At 34.4% G+C, this 24,347-nt stretch overlaps 1 protein-coding gene across 4 annotated transcripts in view; it reads right to left on the bottom strand.

Moving 5' to 3' along the window:
* Positions 1 to 24,347, bottom strand: part of TBC1D22A (TBC1 domain family member 22A) — a 169,541-nt gene that overhangs the window by 8,579 nt on the left and 136,615 nt on the right. The window contains exon 13 of one of the 4 annotated variants that reach the window (XM_030478577.1): positions 23,589 to 23,612. The exons of 2 other annotated variants lie outside the window; for them this stretch is intronic. In XM_030478577.1, the coding sequence (XP_030334437.1) occupies positions 23,604 to 23,612 (9 nt within the window). In that variant the 3' untranslated portion in view covers positions 23,589 to 23,603. Of the gene's footprint in view, positions 1 to 23,588; positions 23,613 to 23,785; positions 24,177 to 24,347 lie in introns of those variants that run through there. One more of the 4 variants, XM_030478575.1, reaches the window with a different exon arrangement.

Genomic DNA, 24,347 nt, shown 5'->3' with positions numbered 1-24,347 from the left:
CAACATGTATTCTAGAACTATGTAATCACCGTGTAATCAAGGCAAGACAGTGATAAATTTGCTGTAAGTGCATGGTATAAAAGTACCTTCAGAAGTATGAAAAGTAAAAGTATGAGGTCTATGTTTTAAACACCACAGCAATAAGATCTGGGAGTAATGCTGGCTGTTAAGCAATGGCTGTTGTCAGATAAAAAATTATTCTTGAGGGAAAAAAAAATATTACCACACAGGATCCAATACATATATCTAAAAGAAAATGCCAGACTACCAGATAGATGTCTCAAAAAGAAGATGATCTCCAAAGCCCTTATTCTTCAGTGTATTCCTCAGTTTCCTCCAAAATCAAAATGGTCAAGGTCTGTTCCTTGTAAACTAAATCAAAACTGAATACTAATAAAACTTAACTAAACACATTTTTAATAATTAGTACAAAGCTATCCTCATTGAGACTGTAACCGAATGAAATCTCAGCTCATTAAAGCCATCTTAAAAACCAAACCCAAACAAAAGAAAAGGAAGCAAAAGAAAGCAAATTTTATCATGTTTTGAAATCTGGTTCATTAGCAAATCCCCTTATAGTACGATGTCTGCTATAATCCCTTTAATCAATGCAGTTTTTAGCATATGATTTGGCAATAATCATGGTTATTTGGTAACAGCTATCTATAGTTATTATGCTATTTATTGTCACCCCCACTCTGACTCCATATGTGGAACATCAAAACCAATTATACAACAAATAACACACTGATAGTTAATAAAACATAAAAATGTTATGCTAATGAGTAAAGCACAAACGTCTCTTCTGTGATAATCAAAGTAATTTATTTACTCCGTTTATTTATTCAGTTCAGACTTTTTTGTCTGTATGAATTATTGACAAAGTTCAACTGCACTGTTTTTTTAGCAGAAGAAACTTAACAGAACATAAACCCCAGTAATAGAATAGTGGGTTTATTTCTACTTAATATAAAAATAGCAATAACTAGGGTTAAAATTAAACTTGAACATACTGAGGACATTAATAGAGTTGGGTTTTAATGTCAAAACTGAGAACCGGTCTATTAATTTAACAAATAAAGGCAGTCCTAAAATACAGTATTTTCCTATGAGAGTTATTAATCCTTCCTGCTGCTAACTGCAATGTAATCATGGTCTGAGTACTTCTGGTCTACCACAGCTCTATTTTGCAGTGATAGGCAGAACCTACAATCTTACCATATTTTATGATCATGAACTTTTCTATATTATACCTTAGGACTGCTAAAGGTAAATTAACTTTATATATAAACTTGCACATTTAATAAAGAATTGCTAATACCTGTAGTTTGAATCAGAGCTCTACCTGTTACACATTATGCACACAAATAAAACACTACAAAATTTATGCTGGCAATTCGATCAAACAGCTTCTTTATGAGGGTTATTTAGACTTTAAATTTCAGAACATAGTACCTATTTTTGAAGAACTAATGAAGCGCAATACTACTAAAATTTAATTAGAGGAATTACTGAGACAAGCTAAGGAGGAAACCAATTATTGCCAGAGAAAATGCCCATTTATCTTTCTAGATAATATAAACCACAAATAAACCACACATACATACAAAGAATACTAAATGTTTTTGTTCTATGGGAAATAGTATAATGTGGTGCCAAAGAGAGCCAGAACTGGACAACGATTCAATTTTTTTTCCCACCAGACATAACCACTATACAAGTAAAGGAAATACTTAATATTGGAATGATTTAATTTCTATTTCCTTTACAACATTCTTTTTCACTTATATGTGGGACTGCAAAGTGTGAAAGGGTGGCATGGATGGCTTGTACCAAGAGGGCATCCTGCCCATGGACTCGGTCCCTCCCCTGAGCTGCACAGCAAAGCAGACAGAGCTACTGCCTGGCTGAGACCCTGTAATCACTGCAGGGGCCAGCCTGGTAATGTACTGTGCAATGCTAACTTCAAATCTTCTTCCCAGATACTTAGGATGAAGGATACCTGCTGGCTGGGGACTTGGCCAAGCTCAGTCTAAATCCTCCCCCTTCAGCATGCTACCAAAGTAGTGACAAACGCACTGTCTGGTAACTTGAAAGCATAGGTCCAGCACTCACAGAGAGCCCAGCTGACCTTGTTCTGTTCCCTTAGAGCTACTTTTCCCTTCTCTTTACCTCTTGCTGTTGATAAGTAGTGCACCAAATAAACAGGGCTCTAGCTCTGAGACAAGTTCTCTTTTCCTTCCTGAGCACTGTTTTCCTTCTTTCAATGCACTCAGCAATATTTGCTACACTGCTGCCACATCTTATTTCTCCAGCTGTCCTAACCTGCTACATGGAGTTGCAAATAATGAGCTGTATTTCTGGAGTGCTGTGCATCTTATTAATTACCTATGTCTCCAAGTCGGAGAAAACATTTCCTTCCTATTGGGCACAGCTGGAATTGAGAAAACTAAGATTTCAAAATCTAATATTAAAGAGATAGCAGGAATAGGACACCTACTGCAGCTTAAGAAATATTTGCTGCAGATACAGGTTAAGAGGCATAGGTGGATCTGGATCCTTCAATGGTACAGCTGACCACCTGCAGTGCTTCCTGAGCATGGAAAGCTACATGTAGGCAGTGATGGCTGAGATAGCACCCAACAGTCTGGTTTGGATACTGGATGCAACAATGCCCTCCTTATACTTGTAATTTCAAAGATTATGGGTGACCTTAAACTTTGATAAGCAGAAGATGGGGGAAACACTGGTTTATCTATGCTATGTGGCAGGGGCGTTTAAGCTTGCACTGGCATATGAAAGATTTAGGAGAGATATCTTCTTGGCGAGCCATAAATCAGTGTCACTCAAGAACTCCCACCTTGAATGTGAAATTTCACATCCTATCCTGTGACAGTTTAGAGGAAAAACCATAGAACCATAGAATGGCTTGGCTTGGAAGGGACCTTAGAGATTGTCCAGTTCCAACCCCCTGCCATGGGCAGGGACACCTTCCCAACCAAACAAAAAACCCCAACAAAATATTTGCTGAAAGAGTGAACATTCAACTTTGTAAATTCTTTTTCTTCTACATTTTTTTATTGATCATTACCTAAATTATGCATCTAGACTTTCTTGAAAGGGTTACTGATTCTTTCCAAAGAATTGCCTCTTAAACAATCATTCTTCTTTATCTTAATTTTGACCTTTCTTTTATACACCATGACATCTTAACCACTGGACCACGGCATACAGAACTCTGAACAGTATTAAACTAAGTACAGAAAAAAAGGTTATTCAGAGTTCTAACTAGACTTGTTGCATTTTAAAAATTGATACTTTTTTTAAAAAATCTGAATAGGTTAAAGGTTAATTATTTCTCCTGCTATCAGCTTCCATTCAGCAACTCAAGTGTATAGTGGTTTTTAACAAGTATATATATTTTTTATTCCTTTATATATATTCTTTGTTTCAAATATATATTTTTTTATTCTTCTTTAGACTGAAAAATCTCCCATTAATCTTCTGCAAACATACAGAAGTATGCTATTCTTATAATTAATTTCATATTCCTAATAAGAACTTCATAGAAACACACCTTAGTATTCTGAAAATGAAAGCTTATGAAAAGTTGATGGCCTTATCATTTCCCTTTCATGTTTTTCTTTTCATGACTACTGAAAAGGATTTCTGGACTCAGCATATTAAAACCACTAAACCAGCAATTAAAGTCCTGTTTCATCCAGTATGGAACTCTTACACAAGTCATTAGCAACCTTAATTGCTAATCATAAAATACGTGGTTCTAAAGAACTATGTCAGAGAAGCTGTGCTCACTTAGCTGAAGAGAAGATTTACATCTTCATTTACACAGATAGGAAAATATATAAATTAATATGGGCAAAAGTAACTAAAGGAACACATTTTAGCTGTTATTGTAGGTAGCCTTATGTCCTTGTTCTCAAATGAAAACAAAAACCAAACCCACAAGTAATGCATATCCCTAAACCTTAGAACAGGAAATAAATTTGCATGTTAGATATTTTTCTTAACAAACTTACTATATAAGTGTTATTATCTACAGGTATGTAAGACAAGGTTAAGCACACAGACTTAAAAACAAAGCAAACATTGCCATAGAACATAAAAGATGTTCAACTCCATAAAAAACAACTGATTTTTGCAATACCTTTTTATTCTGAATTGTCTCAAAATGCTTCAAAATTACATGCATGTGAAACCAAAGTTAAGTTAGTTACACAGAATATTCAATGCTCAAGAAAGAAGGGGAAATAATCTTACTCCAACACTGATGTAAATTCATACTTAAATCAGTCAAAAAAACCCTCAAACATTCTTGGGTTCTTACTTACATTTAAACTAGTGAAAACAGAACTTTCATTTTAAAAATCTCATATGAAAATTGACTATCCAGGAAAAGTCCAGGAAGCATCTGTGCTCCAACTGCTACAGCACCGAGCGGAATGGTCCTGAACCACTCTGATTATGCTTTTTGCCATATTGTTTGATGAAATATTGCTATATTGCTGGTATTTGTAGATACGTGTACTTCTTATGCATCAAAATATAATGATAGCAATACATTTAAAGAAAAGCCCAGATAGCTCTATGCAAAAGCAGCAAATAAAGAACAGATACAAACATCCAGAGTATACAAAGTCATGAAGATGAGAAGTCATTCTTTAAAAAAAAATAAAACCAAACACAGAACCTGCTGTACCAATTAAGACTGCAGCAATTATGGTTGAATTTCATTTCTGAAATGAATTGCCATTGAGTAAGCTATTACATTCTTTTTTTTCTGTAGTCAAGCAAAATGAAAATATTTGTACAGCAGATTCCAATAGAAAATTTACAATTCTGCTTCTCCATAAAGTCCATATGCTACCCACTTGGTTTGGTTTTCCTGACCATAATTTGGCAATGCATTTTAGTCATAACAGTTTTATACAGCTCCAAATTCATACATAGTCCCCTCTCTACAGTGACTTAAATTTTAACACCATAGTATGAATAGCTAAAAGCTCATCAAAAAAAGAAGAAAGAAAATCATAAAATACCAATTGAATATAATGAACCACAGGGACAAGAGTGTATCAGAACGTATGTATTTTAGACTTAGAGCAATTAGTACGTTTTGACCAAAAGGTACTTCACACCGTAAATCGTTCTGAGTAAAATCTCATCTTGTTTTAGAGAACACATAAATTAAGGATCGCTGGTGCAAAATTGCCTGTATATAGAACTTAAGTAGCACTGCCTGAGATATATAATTTTAACATCTAATAAATATGTCACAATGCAGCAACTACTTAAATGAGTATATTTTCATCACTAAAAAAAATAAAATAAATCCTAAACATAATTCAAATGAAATATTGTCAGTATCACAGGGATATAGGACTGAAAGAGGCCATTCCCATTCCTTTGTTCCATCACCCGCACCACATGAAGCCATACATAGGTGTTTTGTTCTGAATATTAAATAAATGTTCCCCACTTGCTATGTCAAAATCCACAAACGTTTGTGCACCTCTAACAGACTTCAGGACATCAATACAGAGAACCAATGACTTGGTGGTGGAAGAGAAGAACCAAACCACCTTCATGAAGATATTACAGTTAAAAGAAATGACAGATAAAGAACCTCTCCAAAGTCCTATGTCTCTACATTGGCAGGAGATCTGATCACTGAAAATTTCCAAGTTAGCCTGAGAAGCCTTACAAAAATCGTAACAACTAATCCAAAAGTCCCTTCCACTCTGAGGAGAACACCACTGTTCACACTAAGAAATCATTTAGGCTTCCTTGGTGAGCAAAGCACTCAGGCAAAAGAGCACAAGACGGAATCATCCAAGCTGCCCAGGTTCTCTCAATGTAGAAAACCAACAACATCCCCCCCAAATCTGCATCCACTCCTTGATGCCTTAAGAGAAAAATATATGAAATTGCATTTCCTTTGTACCTCTTAGAAGAAGTGATGCTTCAGTTGAAGTTCCAAAAGTGCTTCCATAGATAATCAGACTGAAGCATTAATTCAAATTAACACAATATAATTCAATTGTATACTATAAACTAAAGAATTAAAATATTCTAAACCAGTAAAAATACTATGTAAGAAACCTGATTAACAACTGTGCTTAAGACATCTTTCAATCTGTCTGAGGACAAGAAGAAACCCAAACCAGGATTAATTTTACTGTATCACACAGTAACATAAATTTATCAAGCTTTGTTAGAAAATACATACCGCTCTTTACCTCCTGATATTTTTACATAGAAGGTGCTTCACTTTATCTAATGGTTTATAAGTCAAAATAGAACAATTTATATCCTTTTGATCTTTCACTAAGATTATGTTATGACTTAAGTCTAATCTTTACCCCCATTACAAAGTGATCCAAATGCATTCTACAAGATAATCATACTCCCTCTCAAGCTTTGTTTTACAAAGTTAAATAAGCAACATTCTTTTCATACTCTCTGCTAGGGCCAGTTCTTTGCTTCCCAGTCTACTGTTGTTGTTAAAAATAACTCTGAAGAGATTACATAAAACCCAAACAGAATTCTCATGCATGTCCCAAAGAGATGCAATTTTTCAAAAGCAAATAGACAAAGAATATATTACTGGGACCATGGGAAAATAACAATTCTAAATGGGGTACATGGAAGTCTTAAGGTACATACAAATGCCTAAGGCCCTGGTATTCTAAGACAATTAAAATACTAACATATTTTATTTATATAGTATTTAAATGCCTTTCTTACATATCACTATACTGATAAAAATAGAAATCTACAACTTCAGCTTTGGCCAGACAGAATTTGAGATCAAATTTTTATATAAGATGAGGAATGCCTCAACTTCCATGGAAAACATGAGCTTGCAAACCAGCAGCCAAATGCAGGGTTTATTCTTTGCTTATCTACCAAAGAACAGCCTCCAGACACAAACATGAGAGAAGAACTGAATGTCTTTCAGTACAGTGGGTGACAATGGGCTGGGTTCATCCTTTCCAACTGCCGATATTTAAGATATCCAAGATTAAAGTCCTGAAAGCACTTAGGCCATGAGTACCTTCTCTTGGTGATACTAGTTTATAAATGTAAGGAAATAAACAAGTTTATACTCTAAAACTTCACAAAAATCTGCACATTGAAAGAAGTGGCCACTGTCACGGTACCAGTACCCAACAGAGCAGTTGGCAGAGGAGCACTCTGACAACTGCAAAGCAGCTCCAGATCAAGCATGTCAAAATCCTTAATTTTCCACTATGTAAGGACAAATCTTACTAAAAGCATGGGAAATCAATATGGAGAAATACTGTTTTCATAACTGTTATTTTAGCATGTGACAGATGCTAGTATTACATAAACTAAATATTAATAATAGTTTGCAGTCTTTCTCCCAAGCATAACATTCTCACACCCATGTGGTTTTGTAAAACTTCAAATTACATTAAGAAAAGCTTTGTGGCCTTGTGGCCTTCAGAGATTCAGAATAAAAGCTTTGAAAAATCTGTCTAAAGTGATCATATAAAGACTCAAAACCACACATAAACCAAGTAAGTTTTAAGGAAAACATTATACCTGAATTTATTTTCTTTGGAGATTTGGGCTTTTGACAAAAGTGTTTCTTCTAGAAGACCATACCTTGTGAATAAAATGCCGTTTTATTTAAATAAATGAACATGACCAAAAGGTGTTTAAGAATTTGGCCAAAACTGTAATAACAGTTCTAATGGAAAACTACTTCAGTGGTGCATTATATGGTATAATGTAAGTGTTTGATGGGCTGATTTACCCACAGTGACTACATCTCTCATCTGTTCCTTAGCAGGCAGGAATTCCTGTATTTATCACAATAACCTCCAAGAGAGGAAACTATAGCACAGCTTGGAAGATATAGTCTTTTCTTACAGAAGAGAATAAAGACATCAGCTACATGAAATATGACTTTCAGAGGTATATTCCTGGTAGCAATTTCGGTTCACTTTAATAGGCTTGCCTGCGAGCTGGCAATTCACAGGCAGCTCCCTGCTATGCTCTGTCATCTTTTCTCGGGGGCAGCAATCTTTAAAAGAGGACGTGGTAGAGAACAACAGCTATTAAGGATTTCAGCTGTCCCTGTTTAACCTGTTGTTGTATGCAGATCAGCAGCTGAAACTAAGCACATGCCTAAGAACTGTGATGAAAAAAAAAAAATTAACACAAAGCTTTAGTGAATTGGTACCTGAGGAGTGGATGCAACCATTGCTATTCACTCAGCTAACAGCAAGTAAATGCTATTGTGCAGAAAATGAATTAGGACAGGATAAATGGGAGCTCTTACTGTATTTGCAAAGGGATGTCCAATGTAAAAAAACACTCCAGAGAGCAAATGAGTTGTCATGTGTAAAGATCTTGCTCTTGATGGCAGCTGAAATGGCTAACTAGGAGTACGATGGCAGTAGTAAATCTGCTATAATGACATTTCTGGAAGAATTTAAAATCCAATTTGTTTACAAGTAGATGACAAAACAATAGGCATTTTAATTCTTGTTATTTTTACTGTCTTGCAGTTGCAATGAGACAATTTTGTTGTAAGACAGCAAAATCTACACACACTAGCATTTAGGAAACCACAGAAGAGGATAGGATTGGAAGAAAGAAAATTAATCCTCCTCCATCTGCCTGTCTCAAAGAATGGCATATGTCACTTCATCCTATTATTCAGCTCATACTCCAAAAGCTTTTAGTTTCTCTTTGTTCTCTTATCACTAGTTTTGATTGAGTTTGGTAGTCAAGTGTACAGGTGCCTGTGATTTTAGTCTTCTCCAGGTTACACACTGATAAGGCCAATAATTGACATTGTTATGCAGCAGTTTCTGCTGAAGAAATAAACATGGAAAGAAAACAGTTTTCTTTGTAGAGAGATGTCTCCAGTGACAGCTGTGAATTAGTAATTGAATGGAAGCCCTGCCAGCGCATTTAGTTTAGCAGGTCACTTAAATTGCTCAGGAAGAACAAGAGTTTTTTTCTTTGTTCAAGAAAATCCTTTTTATATTGAAATGGAAAAAACGCAGAGATCCCTTTTGTGTGGCATTTACTGAAAATAAATACAAACATTGATTGATGAGAGAAAAATACCTCATAGTGATCAGAAAGTGCTTCTGTGGAAGCTTACAGGACAATAAAATCAGAATTTCACTGTTTGGAAGATTTGATTTAAAACTTGGATAGTAACAGCATCTCTGTAAAATACAAGCCATAAAGCAAGGCTTACAGGAAGTCTCTTCAGATTATACACACCCTGCATCACATCCTTCCCTTTCTTTAGCAGGAATCAGACCAAACACAACTCTTGACAAACCATGCAGAGCAGAGGGGACCCCAATTCTGCAAGACGTTTCTCACAGCCCACGAAACACATTGCAGGACCTGTATGGAGTTTGGTCTCAGCATCCTTAGAGCTGTAAAGCTCTGAACAGAAAACACAGATATGTTTCCTGTTACTTCATACAGACTTTCAAGATAAGGAAGGACACAGCTTACTGGTAGAACAAAACTAATGTGTTTCTCGAACTCAATTATGTTACTGGACATGGTGACAAAAAATTAAAAAATAATAATGAAAAAAAGCAGTGATTACTCAACAACTATTGAAGCTTTTTTAAACAAAACAGTGCTTTTTCTGTGCAACTAGGCTTTACAGACATCCACAATTTTAGACTTCTATTTTACATTGGCAATGTAGTTCTAACACTGTGTGCTTCTTAGTCAGTAAGTATAATGAAAAATTACTAGATATCAAAATATTTAAGAGGTAATTGTGTGAAGGCAAAAACATTATACATATTTTAGCAATGACAACTGCCATTTCAAAATTGTACTCTCATATATTAATCAATACACCTATTGGTTTTCTTTATGACGAATTAAACATTTTGAACACTTCAGCCATCCTTCCTGAGCCCTCACTATGTCTTTGACTGCAGACATCAGAACTGGATACAGTATTACCAAAACCTCCTCACCGAAAGGCAAAACAAGCTGTTATGTTCACTGATTTAAGGATCTAATTACTCCCAAGTGCCACAGCATCATTCTGGAAGCTCACACTGAGAAAGCTGTCAGCAATTCCCCCTAGGATCTCTTCAGAAGCCATGCATCCCAGGCTACAGTCTGCCACTCCAGAGACATGACCTATTCTACTTATTCTGTATTTGCAAAAATTTTTCATTTGGCTGTATCAACACACAGCTTGCCTGAAGAGGTCAGCTGAACAAGTGATTCAAGATTGGTTTATGTAACTGCCGTGTTCTCCTCACTTTGTCAGAACAGTAAATATGTATCATCCACAGATTATTATTATTTGCTGTTTTATTAGCGGAAATGCTGACTAGCATCATGCCAATTACTGACTCCCATAGAAGCTCACTGGACAAATTGCCTCTTAAACACAATTAACTAAAAAATATCTTTTTAGTCCTCCTGGTTGGATGTCATATCACATTTCTGTTGATACTGTTGAACAGAAAAAAAAAAAAAAATAAGGGTGCTTTTTTTGTTTTAAAAGTAAAAAAAAAAAGAGAACACAGTATGAAATCATTATCTTGTACACTTACATCTATTGACCAAATACATATCAGCAAAGAATGCAATCAAGTTTCATTGTCTTGTCTATTACTTAATGCAGATTCACTTTTCAGGAATAAAGACAGAAATGAAGCTGTTAGGAATGACACTGGGGAAAAAAAAAATTTCATATGTTCTTCTTAATTGATAGTAAGAAAATTGGATCTGTAACTAGATAAATAATAATAATTAGAAAAATAATGCCTTAGTAAAGCTGATAGAATTTAATACTTATAATTAAAATTATATCTTTATTATCTCTAACAACATAACAATATTACTTTCTTCTCACAGAGTCTTCTAAGATAGATAAACAAAAATTGTCACAGATACAGGAAGAACTTATATGTTGTAATCCTGCCATTAAAATCCATAAAGGAAAATAAAGACAAAGCTATTTCTGCAGACAATATTAATAATTCTTCTTATTATTGTTAGCTGGACACACCATGGTCATGAGAAAACTGCAGTGTCTTTACAGTATGATCCTCTGATACCTTGGAGCTTCCTTATTTGCAGTTTTCCTGAAAATTAGGAAAAGCCTTTGGACAGTACTCTTAAGGGTTCAATGATGCTTACACGTGAAGAGAATAAACCCATCACTGAAAAGAGTTCTGATAAGCTTTAAGTGGTAGATCCATTAACAAAAACTAATTTGGTATTCAAAATCTTCATGGAAGCAAAAATAAATACCTAAGACTATTCAAACAGCTAAAAATGTCCAAAATAATTTTAGCTGGAGCAGATTCCTTTCTGAAAAGTAAAGAAAACATAAATAAAGGCAATAAACCGTCAATTTTTTTCATTACAGTTTCACATTCATGACCTACGCTGTATCACTTATTGGTGAGTGATCATGCTGCCACAAGGGAAATGATAACATGCTCAGCAAGACTGAAATAGGACTGAAGGCTGAAATAGCATCCTTGCAGCCCCAGCAAAGCATGAAGTCAGTCTACTTATGACAGCTGGAACCACTCCAACCCTAATGCTACCTCATTTACTTTCTAACATTCTGTTGAGATAGCGAAGTTGCAGTACAGATTTGGAAAGCCACAACAGTCCACTGCTGATTCATGCTGTTAAATCATGCTGTTATTACATTATATTTATGCTGTTCTCACACTACTTTATGATAGGAGACTTCATTATGGTCAGAGCCAGAGCAGATGATGAACTACATGTCAAGAAGAAACAACACTTGCCTGCCTGCATCAAAATATATAAAGTCTGTACATCGGGTGAAATTAATTCTAGTGATAAAGAAGCATTACAAGTTTCAGATTATTTGTATAATCACTGAAACACAATTTTGTGTTTCACTGATTATACAAACACACAGACATGTTTTGCCAAATGACAGATTTAGCTGTTAATGACGAGGACAGCAGTTAAAGTTGAGACTGCATCAAGAGTTCTTACTTTTTTTGATACAAGAAGTCTATATTTAGCTGTGTGTGTTCTTTCTATCTTCAGGAATTCTGTGCATTGGATTTTTCCTGTACTTCTGAAGGTTTATCTCCAGCAACTCTATTTATCAACTATAATCAAATGATTTGAAAAAAAGATTCATAGGAACCTGAACAGCAGGAAAATATATTTAATCATTCCTTCCTATAATTTCACCCTCTGGATTACTGACAAGATTTTATCTGAAAAGCCAAAAGTTGGAAGCCTCTAGATTTTAATACCTGATCTGATGTCAAATGGGTGGATCAGAACATTTCTAAAGAAAATAGACATATATGCTATAACATATAATTTGAATCCTAAAAGAAAGTTAAAACTATAAAACATTTTAAAACTGGTACATCTTAGTATAGTACCTATCTTGACTTATAGTAAAACATCAAAATCCTTAACTTGGGTATGATTATGCTTTTAATTCAGAGTGAATGGGCCAAGAAAGAAGACACATTAAAACTCATGGGAGCAACAGCCACAAACATGACACATCTGCAGTTCAGACACATAGCTACAGCTACTTTTAGTTACTAACTAGCAGCTGCTCTTTCAATGATTTTGACAATCAGACTGTCCCTTCTCCCTTCCCCTCCTTGCATCTGTGGTAAAAATGCTCTTACCACAAACTATGAAAAATTACTACAAAATTTAGAATAAATTCCAGAAATATTGCCAAAATATACAAGTGAATATAGCAATAATGTGGAATGCTTTATCATTCTGCCACTGCATTTCTTCAAAACAGACTGAAACATACATCCTTTAGATAGATATCTGTGTGAAAGTCATGCATGTAATGTAAATCTTATTTTTTCCACTAAATTTTATCATTTTTGTTAAAGGACTGGGCAGTTAGCTAGCAGGAAACTCTCTGACATTCACAGCACGAGTGAATTTTAGTAACCAACTGTAGATTAAAACATATCTAATGAAAGCAAGCCAAACCACTATGGACAGAGGTTTTTAAATTTTTTTTGCACTTTAGGTTTCACAGATAAAAGCTAGTTAAGAGATGGAAGACACACTATGTTCAGTGTAGGGTCCTATGGATATCTTTGGACTCCCTTATGCTCTTCAGTAAGTTTTCAAAGGAGTTGGTGATGTCAGTAATGAGAAAGCACAGAATTCAACTGAGTTCTTAGATATTTTGAGTCTGTGAAAATAATGATTGGCTATATGCAACCATCTGAATAAAAAGGTGTCATGAATATGTGGTCACCTTTCAAAATAGAACTGAAACTTCAGAGATTTGCCTATAAAAATACTGTGAATTAGAATCAGAGATTAGATCTCACTTTTCAATTGGTCGTTATTCCGACCACTAAACAATACTGTGCATTGATCATCTGAAGATCAAAAATTTTATGTCACTTTCTAATTTTGATCAAATCTTCAAATAAATTCAGTCATTTCATTAGAGAGTATAATTTGGATACTGGATTTCTTTGCTGATTATCTGCACTTTAGTCACTCTGAAATAAACTGGGATATTTTCCAACCTGTTCAGTTTTGTGATATCCATTGAATTACTTAACATATTTTTAGATCGTGTAATTTTTCCTTAAGTTAAATCTATATTTATTCTATTTCCGATTCTCTCCCCTGTAAGTCTGTAGAAATAGGCATTACAAACTAAATGTTAAAACACTTTCCTGTTTCATGTTTCCAGCATTAGTAATTTTCTCTTGGTCAACTTCCTCAATTCCATTGGTATTCACCACATCACTTATAGCTGAATTAGTTTCAGTATAATTTGTTGACACACCGATAGTCTTGCATTGCTTTTCCACATTAAATGTCCTCTATTAAGTAGATATTTTTATCCTAAGGCTGAAATTGTTACGACAGGCAACTTTACTGAAGAGAAAATATGATAATTCTGCAATTAAGACAAACTTACTGTTTCCACTGAGAAAGAAATAATTATGCTGAAACCATTCAAGATACAGCACAACTGTAACATAGCAAAAATGAAATCTGGACTGATAAGAACATCCAATGGAATTTGCAAGAATCAAAAACCCCCTCCAGTTCCAAGAAATGTACTGTTCTTTTAAAAGGTGTTAGGTAATTCAAACATCATGGAAAGTTACACATTATGTGCTGTTTCAATGCACAACATAGTTGGAAGATATATAGATTAATATATTTAAAAGAACAGTATATTGTGGAGGTTTTTTTACCAAACAGATAGCATAGACAGTCTTTTCTGCTTTGGATGATTCTGGTTGGGGTTTGTTGGGTTTTTTTTGTTTGTTTGCCTTTTTTTAACATGCAAATTTGATACCTTTGAAGTTTTGCCAGTCCTAAAATTCCTGGTTGTAATTTCATTTTCTGTTGGTAGAAAGCCTTATCTGATTTTGGTACTCACTTAAGACCAGTTAAGAACAGCATATCCAGAATGAAACAGCACTTTTTAAAAAATGAATACCAGAATATGGATGTAAAAAATTCAGCTCAGCTTTTTCATCTCATTTTCTGCCAGGATCTTATTAGGCAGTATTAACAATGAATGATATGTGTTAGGCTCAACTATAAAATGCAAAGTAAAACCTTCACATCTTGGTATAACGTTCTGCAAATTATACCTGAATTGCTCGTCATATTTACAAAACAGTTTTGATTTTGAAGCCTATTTATTGAACTTATCTTTTATTGATTCTTAATGTGCCCAAGTGAATATGCTTTGAAAAGAAGTATGACTCTGTCACAACAGCGTGTCTCCAGATCCCTGAGGTCCAACTCAAAATATGAAGTTTTCTCCCTGTGTACAGTTTAACCCTTCAAGATAGCATTTACTAAAAGTGGTGAGCTGACTTTGTCAAATAACTCAACTGAAGCCAAAACTGAATTATTATTCTGGTTCACTTAAACCCATATAAAGACCTGGAGGATTATTAAGGACTACTTTATGGATAAGTGCACAAAATATAGTCCTTACTCTTGCATCTTAGACAAATTATATTCTTCATACCCATTGTATTTTATGCACATTCTTTTAATCTCATTTCTTTTTGTAGAATAAGCAAAATAGACTTCTATTTCAACTATGACATACAATGCGATTTTTAGCTGCAATCAGAACAACTTAACTATTCCAGCTTCTCACTTAAATGTAATCACAAAACTGTGCCAAACCCATAATTTTAAAAGTTTAGCAAAAGTTATTTAAGTAAACTTATTGACAAAATGACAAAATTTGTTAGAGACTGTCAAGAGTCCTCTGTCCCTAAATAGCTTTTTTTTTCCTCTTTGTGTATGACTGTCTCTTAAAGAGTCGGGAGGAGAAATTTCCTACCAACTTGATTTTGATTCAGCTACTGATTTACATATTCTAGGACGATATTACATTTTCAAACATTTGGATTCATAGTGCTGTTTACACACCAGTGGCAGTAATGATATGTGTTTTTATGAACACTACAGATTTGTTGGAGCATTTTGCTCTGTATGTTCTGTAGTTCAACATAACAAAAGTGCAGACCCTCTCTATTGTGCAAAAAACTTTATTAGCTTAAGGTTTCTTTTAAAAATCTATTACCCTATGTAATATCCTGATAATATGGAAAACATAAAATACATATGGGTGCCATCACTGTAACAATACATTTACAGTTGTGTTTAAAAAAAACCCAACCAACAATAAAACACGTAACCCAAATTAGAAACAATACTGGAACATTATTTTCTGATCTCAAACAGTTCGATGACAATAAGTTACTTGCAATATCTTTTACACTGTGGTAAAACAGCTTTTACAGAATTTCATCTTACTTTTTGTAATCACTGCTGAGTCTTTTATTGAATAGTATAATTCAGCATAGATTAAAGTTAGATATAGTGACCAAGACAGAAATTTACAGAGTTTCTCACTATAAATACTGATAAAGTAACTGGAGGAATCACTTTATATGATTGCCACAGGTCCAGCGAATGACACTTGCATCACTTCCGCTTTGTAGTTTACTTCAACGACAGCAGCACAATATGCTACGAAATCCAGCATCAGCTCACCACAGCAACATTTTGTCCTTTCTAGATTTTCAGAATATACAGACTTGAAAAAAAAAGTAAGAAAATCCAAGTACTGCTCTTCACCTCAGGAAAATGCTACCCATCATTAAATATCTAATGTATGAACGCAGTAGGAACTCATCACAGTCTAAGTAAGTACCCAAACCTAGAGTTTCTATAAAACTGTTCATAAAGAAACCTCCTTTAAGAAAACAATGATTACACTACATGTAGTCCAGGCCAGTCTCATTCACTCCAAAAGTCACATTTGCTATTAATTTTTGTTGCTACATCTGGGCCTATTTATTGGGTGTCAGTTCATTCTGCAAGGACAGCCTTCAACAAAAACGATCAAGCAAGGGACATAAAGCCATATTAGACATTTTCTTGCAATTAAAACAACAACATTAATAAAAACAATACAGAAAAAATGCTTTATGTAGTGCTAATTTCACCAAGCAATTTCCATTAAAAAATGAGAATTAATTCCTGGGGCAAATAGGAAAAGCTGACCAATGACACTGTAAGGTTAATGGGATCAATGTAATCACTTCGAAATACGCAATTTTCAAATACAGCAAAAAGAAGACTTTGATAATAAACTGCAGAACTTTGCAGACACATAACACTAGGTAATCAGCTTTACCAGATTAAAGTGTTAGGATCTTACAGTTTTTACAGCACCCAGAGTCTAAGAAAGAAATTATTACTATGCCACTGTTACTGGAATGATCTCTAAAGTTCTACATTCAGGTAACTCTCCATGCCCTCAGTTTTTTTATAATCCTTTATATTTCCTTCTTCAAGAACCTCTGATTCTGAAGGGACTTACAGCAAATAGTAAGGGGCCAAGTGATTTCTTGGTAATATCCTTTTTTAGATTGCTCTGCTAATTAGTGACTATGCAAAATGTGTAGAATTGGGAAGGTTTAAAACAAATCAATAAAATATATTAAATCGATTATTGGCAAGAGTATACAGAACACATTATGATTTTACAGAATAACTAGAAATAAACTAAAATGCACTCTAGGGTTCACTCAGTTACAGTAAAGGGATAAAACTGATTACTAAAGAAGAGTTACAATTAGCATATTCAGAAGTAGAAACTGTGCATCTTACTGGTTGCACATTTGAAAATCATCTTCATATTACAACCACATGGATGTGTTTTCCATCAAAACCATATTGTATTAAAGCTATAATAACAAATTCCTTAAACTCAAATAATAATAATTTAATAATAATGATAGTAATAATAATAATTTAAAAAACCCCATAGAGCTGCACACAAATGGGAAGGGCTTGGTACTCTCTCATAGTCAAGTGCCCCAAAGAACATGAAGAAATGCATACCTTTTCTTGCCCATGAAAATGTTCAGAATTTAAACGTATCTTGCAAGCAATATGAATTGTATAAATGCTATGCTCTACAGTTTTTCTCCATCCAACAGCAAGTTTTACAAGTGGATTTATGTTCAACACTCTTTCCCTCTATCCAGCAGTCTCCGCTGGATTTGCTCTTGGATGCTTAAGATCTTCCCTCCCTCCTCCTACTGACAACGGCTCTGGTGATGGTCAGTACAGGAAACGATATCTGGGCTTGCAAACAGACATTCAAACCTTCAAGGAATTCTTCAAAGCATATTCAATATTCAGACCACTAAATGTAGGCATTTAACAGATTAATTCTAATTTCTGCTGATGCCATGATCCTTTGTAATTAATAGAGTGAAATAAATATTTGCAGAGGGTAGGCTGAGATCAGAACTGACTGATTCACACTTACGTCTTTCCGCTGACTACAAATGTAATTTAAAGTGACTTTATTTCTAATTTAGACATGGCTCACAGGATTGGCTTTATTAAAGCTTAAGCCAAACTAAATAATGTAACCTATTTTCAATCTAACTGGTCTCTGTAACATGAATCATATCTACAAATAATATTTGTACTGAACTATTGCACCTGGTTAACATATTTCTTTGTTACTTAAAAGATTAATATTTGAAAAATAAGGAAGACAAATATTAGCTAACGTCGTATGTACTTGATTTAGCAAATACAAATTACTGCTCATTTTGTCATGCAGTTGCTTTGTTCTTTTTGAAGAACACAGAAAAACATCAGAGTTACAACTCGGTTCTACTAATATATGGTCCTCCGACCTCAGCTGTCAAATACACTGAATCTGTTGTCAAAGATTTTGTTCTGCATGAAAGAAGGGGTAGAAGTTAATGAATTGCTGTTATTGCACATGAAATCCAAGCACAGAACTGCACTTTGAGTGCTCACATTTGAACTTTTTAATTTGATGCATGATCTAAAACAGCAACATACTCCCTGACTATCAGAAAAGCAAACTATTCAAATTAGTAGCTTAAATTGGAACTAACTGAAGAAAAACACTGTCTAAATGGATTTTTTTCAAATGGTGTGAACAAAGTATTCAGAATTATAACTTCCTATATACCTTCTTGAAAATATTTTTTAAATAGTAAACATGCAAAAATAATGTCAGTAATTTTAGTAAGGTAAGTTGGCTCTTCTGGAACAGGTTGCCCAAAGAAGTGGTAAATGCTCCATCCCTGGCAGTGTTCAAGGCCAGGCTGGGCAGAGCCTTGGGCAACATGGTCTAGTGTGTGGTGTCCCTGCCCACGGCAGGGGGGTTGGAACTAGATGATTTTAAGGTCTTTTCCAACCCTAACTATTCTATGATTCTATGATTCAACAGTGCTAACTCCCAGTTGTCTACTACTTGTACTCAGAGATTAAGGAGCAACCTTTTCAGATTGCTAGCTATGACATTCAAAGCCTAAAACAGCAGAGCTTCCGATTTCTGGCAACACATGACAATATATTAATGTCTTCCAAAAGTGTTCACAGCAGGAAGTAAAATCACAGCAATGTTTGCAGCCAGGCTCTTTAAAGTTAGAAAGATTTCCATGTTCACATGGAAATGTGAACTTCTTTACAGGTTTTGGTACATTCTCAGAAAAGACCCTCTTAGCTTCCACATACTGAAGAGTGAGAGCACAGGATCTAGAACCACAAAACCTCTAATCACAGAGCTTACAGAGAAGAGGGGAGAACACTAACCTAAACTGTTCAGAAACATTACTTTTTTTTCTTTTTTTAATTGAGAAACATTTATTTTACTGCAGTAGTAATGCGAACTAAATTTCCAGCACAGTACGCACCAAGAAGCTAAATTAAAAATATATTTATTAGTTACGCTTCATAACATCTGAAGTGAGAACTCCTGTACTTTAATGCAGGAAAAGTAACTATTTAAAAACTCACATCATAAGCTAGGAACAAGATCACAAAATATTAAGGAAACCTGTATTACTGTAGTTGAGCATAAACAGATGGCATAAAAGCATGTTTCTGATATATGATGTTTCTATACTAGATAATCACTAGGAAGGATATTAATATTGAAATTTCCAAACTAAAGCCTGTTACTCATGCAGACAGCAGTATGAATTGAATTTGTCTTCCAAGCACCTTGCTATTCAGTCACTTCTGTAATCATCTACCAATCCCATTTTTAGGGTGCGAAGTTATATTATTTAACTTGTGTAGCTGTAAATACACATTCTGACAGGTGTACAGAATCAGATTTGTCTTTCTTTAAAACGTTCTCTTTCAAATGATTTTAGCTCACAAACAAGAATCTTACCTTTAAAAGAAATATTAGTTCATGTGAAAAGTGAAATAAAAAATATACCTGTAATAAATCTAACAGTCTGAACAGTGATAAATGCAAGCTACAGATGTGGTCTTTGATTGCACATAAAGTCTGTAATATTTCAATGAAGAAAACTGGCAGACAAGCTCAAGAATGAAATAAGGAGACAATATGCTCATCATCTATATATTCCTAGAAAACAGGGATGAAACCCAAGCATTTTCAACAGCTCTGATTTTAAATTGTTTTGATTAATTCAGACTTTCCTGTTGAATATTAATATCATTTAATACAGGTGTGAAATCCTCTGCAAGAAAGATAATATGCCTTTTTTCTTTTTTTTTTTTTTTAAATCTGACATTAGGTCTAAAGTAACACAAGCCATTAATCTTTAGATGCCAAGGGTTCACTCATAAAAAGAGACCACTATTCTGCTATTTCATGGAATAACATAATGCTTCAGGAATTTTGGAAACTAGTAAACCTAATAGGCAGAAAACAGACCACAGGTAGAAACAATTGCCTTCACACCCAAAAAATGCTGACAAACATGAGGAAGAAGACTAAAAGGGCAAGCTCATGTGCTAAATGAGACTTGAAAAATCAGTAGTGTATTCTTACCTGTATCAGAAGGTATTAACCTGGACCTTCTCTAATTTATTTGAAAGCAGGGGCAAAGTATTTAAGTGAGCTGGGATTTAAATCTCAGGAAGAGTGGTAGGTAGTAGTGAGCCTTCTAACCCTGTGCTGATGATAATTAAGCGATTATTAAAGAGGAAAGGAAAGGCAAAACAAACCAAAGGTATTGACAGTGCTCACTCAATTACTAAACTGAAGATGCACTTCATTGTTAACCTGTAGCTGACTTTAATTTCAGATGTTTCTACTGTGAAACATTTCGCTATCCTCTGAAACAGGCATCTATCTTAAAACCAACAAACACATACAAAACCTAAGATTTAATCTAAGAACAAAGCTGACAACAACTTCATTTAAGTAAGTAATAATAATAACAACTTTAATTTCCTTTAAATTTTATTGATCTTATGATGTAGGAAGATGATGGTTCACATTATCATTTCAACTAACATTAGCTTGTAATACTTCACCATAGTTAAACATTTGGAAAAAATCAAGAGCATTTATCCAAATTTTAACAGGACAAACAAATGTGCACACATTCATTTTGGTCATGAGGGCATTAAGGCTTACTCCTTATTATTTCTATAAAATAAAGATTATTAAATCATTATTTTAAAAAATGTATAAATCAGAATAAAGGACAATCACTACCCTGAAGACTTTATGGCTCAAGTATAAAACAAGAGACAACGAATTCACAGAAAAGTAAAAAGAAGCAACACAAAACTAGTCAATGTGATTGCAAGTGCTACTAACAGACCCAAGCCTACCTGTCAGGTCTATTCTGGGTATTGCAGAAAAACAGAACTTATATAAAGATTCAGAGGAAAGTAACTGAGTATCATCTGCATTAGGTGCTTCATTTAAGTGAGACAGTCTATCTGGGAGATAGCACAGATACTTTCTTGTGAGCTCAAGTATGTGATGAGGCTGTCATCACCAGCTGATATACTGGCAGTCAGCATCTCAGCAGTGAATATGAGATGACATGTAAGGTGTCAGTATTAGTCCATTAAAGCCCTTGGAAGAGAAAGTGTCTAAGTTTTCCTTGGTGCTATAAAGGAAAGGGAGCTAAAGGAGATGCAAAGCAAGAAAAAATGATGGACTGAAAAGTGATCTTTATAGCTTCTTTGCAGTCCGGGTGAATATAAATGAAGCAAAAATGCATTTGTCAAAGCCAAAGAAAAGGACATTGCAGTAATAAAGATGTGAGTTGATGACAGCATGGGTGAAAATGTCTGTTAGACAGACAGAAAAGCTTGTATCTTCGAATCACGAAGCAAAAATCTGCAAGACAGATTCCTTACTACAACATATTGAATATGTTTTTATAGCTCAGCTATGTCAACAAAATGATAACTTACTTAAACTGAATATTTGGACTATATCTCTAGTATCTAACAGATAAACCAGTATCAGTCCAACATTACTACTAGCTTACATTCAGTTTGACAGCTGAATCTAGTTCCTGAAGGCCTGTTTCCTTACAAATCTTTCAGATAGCTGGTACCATTAAACTCAACAGCCGTATTTTCTATTAATATTTTAATTCTAAATGTGCTTAAAATTGTGCTTGAATATTTTAGCATCAACCATTCATATCCCAAGATTTCAGAATAATTTTAGAATTATGGCTGTCGTTAGGAAAATGAATAACAATAAGTCAAAGTCTAGGACATGCTGATGAACAGAAAGGTCTCCATTACTTGTATCTTTAATTACTTAAACTTAGTAAAAATTGAATTAATTTCATATTTTGCATTCGCATGGCAAGTCATGCTTTATCACATTAAAAAAACATTGTATTTGTATCCATATTAAACTTAGTGCTTTTTTTCTTTTTTATAATCCGACACTAGTATGAAATCAGTGAATTAATACAGAACATTTATACCATCAACAGAAACATCATAAGGCAAGAATGACCCATCTGATCCTATCAAACAACACACTGGTTACAAAGGAAAATGTAAGCCAGCATTAAAAGGTCTTCCATTTACTGTCTGCCCATTGTGTTCTCTGTTCCCCCATGTCAAGTAAAAACTGTTAATCTGAAGTATGATTAGAGCTATATTGCTACACAAACGAGCTTTCTGCACTTGGGTTTGTGAGGCATCCTATACAGGTAAAGCAGACTGACTCTCTCAAGCAGCAATAACCATGGGAGAATAACGAGCTCTAACTATAACTAAACCACTATCATTCTTTTCAATAGTATTAATCTTTGTATTGTACATGGGCATGAAATATTTAAAATGTCTACCTGAAAACATATTCATATAATTTCACTGCTATCAGAAAGTGATCCTGGAAAATTTGAAAATAGCATGTAATTGTTTTTGCCCTCATTACATAGCATTGCATCACACAGCTGATGGCATCAAACAGCAAAGTTCAAAATGGGATCAAAGTTTACGAGAGAGGTTACCAATACCTTTATTAAGCAGGACAAAATGTAAGCAACTATAAACTCATAGCAAAACAAAAGCATTTGTCATTTCTCCTCTCCCCAGCTTTCTAAAATCAAATATTTTCTCTTGGGACACTGCAGTTTGAAATAGTTGTCCTGATTCTCCAGTGTATTTCATTTTACAGTAGTCAGGCAGGACCAATTTATAAAAACATGGAATGGAGAAGTGGCTTAACCTGTGGGAAGTCAAGAGACTTATCTCTATCATACGCATGTGAAAGAAATGACTGGATGCAAGTTTCCATGATTCTTGATACAGTTTACAAAACAAAAAAAAATTCAGTAGAAGATGTGCTATAGCTATGACTTCTCAATAATGTGAATTCAATGCAATCAAAGTACCCCAACAGCATAAACTGAACTTCCCAATTTTCCAATGTAGTTTAAATGCCTATTGCTTGTGCTACCACTTTGAAGACTAGGCAATGGTCTACAGCTATTGTTAACAAAGCAGAAGAATAATGGATTTTATTCTTGCCTGTGGGAGAGAAGTATCATTTGGAGAATTAATAACACTTTAGTTTAGTCATTTTAAAAGGTCATGTTACACAATAAAGAAGGCCAAGCCTTTTAGTGATAACATCCGATAGTGATAAAACTAGTGCTACAGATCCTCAAAATTACTAATTACGTTTCTATGTTGTAAGCAAGCTAAAGCAGTCTGATCAATGTGTTCCACATTTATGTACTTCATAGTCTAGTTTACATAGCCTATAAAGAAATTAAACCATAAAGAAATACCTTAATTATTACATAAGTAAACAAATCTCAAAATATGGAAGGAGAACAAAACAAATCTTCATAGTACTATACCTCGGATTTTTATTTATTTTAAACATAGTTGCAATAGATTCTGTAAAAGGGGGTAATTATGAAAATGGCACAGGAAATCAAAAGGAAAAATTTAATAGGGAGGATTAACATTGTGAACATTCATAGTTGAGAGGCATGGCTGCCAACATTAAAGTTGTTTTTGACAAAACACCATAAATTGAGAAAATCTGACAGCGTTAGCAGGTAGTATAAATTATAGTTAGTTGCGCCGTTAGGCACTCATTTATTGCAAAGATAGGCAACTGCAGTTAAAGTGCTCTGAATAAATCACTTTATGATGAAAGATAAAATAGATTGAAGTGATACACAAATTTACACAACAGTTCATTTGTACAGGGCAACAGAGTTCAGTCAGATGGAGAGAAAACAAGCTGGTAACAGGCCATTTCCCAGGGGCAGGCAATGGTGCTGGTTTTGCAGCATGGTTTGCTTACAGTCAGCCTGTAAACAGGAATTAAATGCCTTTCAGGCATTGCATGCGTATCACAGGGCAAAATTCAATATACAGTATTTCTATGAAAGTGAACTGTCACTAGTTCGCAAACTTAATTGAACTTCCACAGGCATATGCAAATTATTTGCCTATTTATCATATTCAAATCCCATTCCAAA

This window comes from Strigops habroptila, chromosome 3, assembly GCF_004027225.2.
Source record: "Strigops habroptila isolate Jane chromosome 3, bStrHab1.2.pri, whole genome shotgun sequence".
NCBI lineage: Eukaryota > Metazoa > Chordata > Aves > Psittaciformes > Psittacidae > Strigops > Strigops habroptila.
This window is presented reverse-complemented; position numbering and strand designations above follow the sequence as displayed.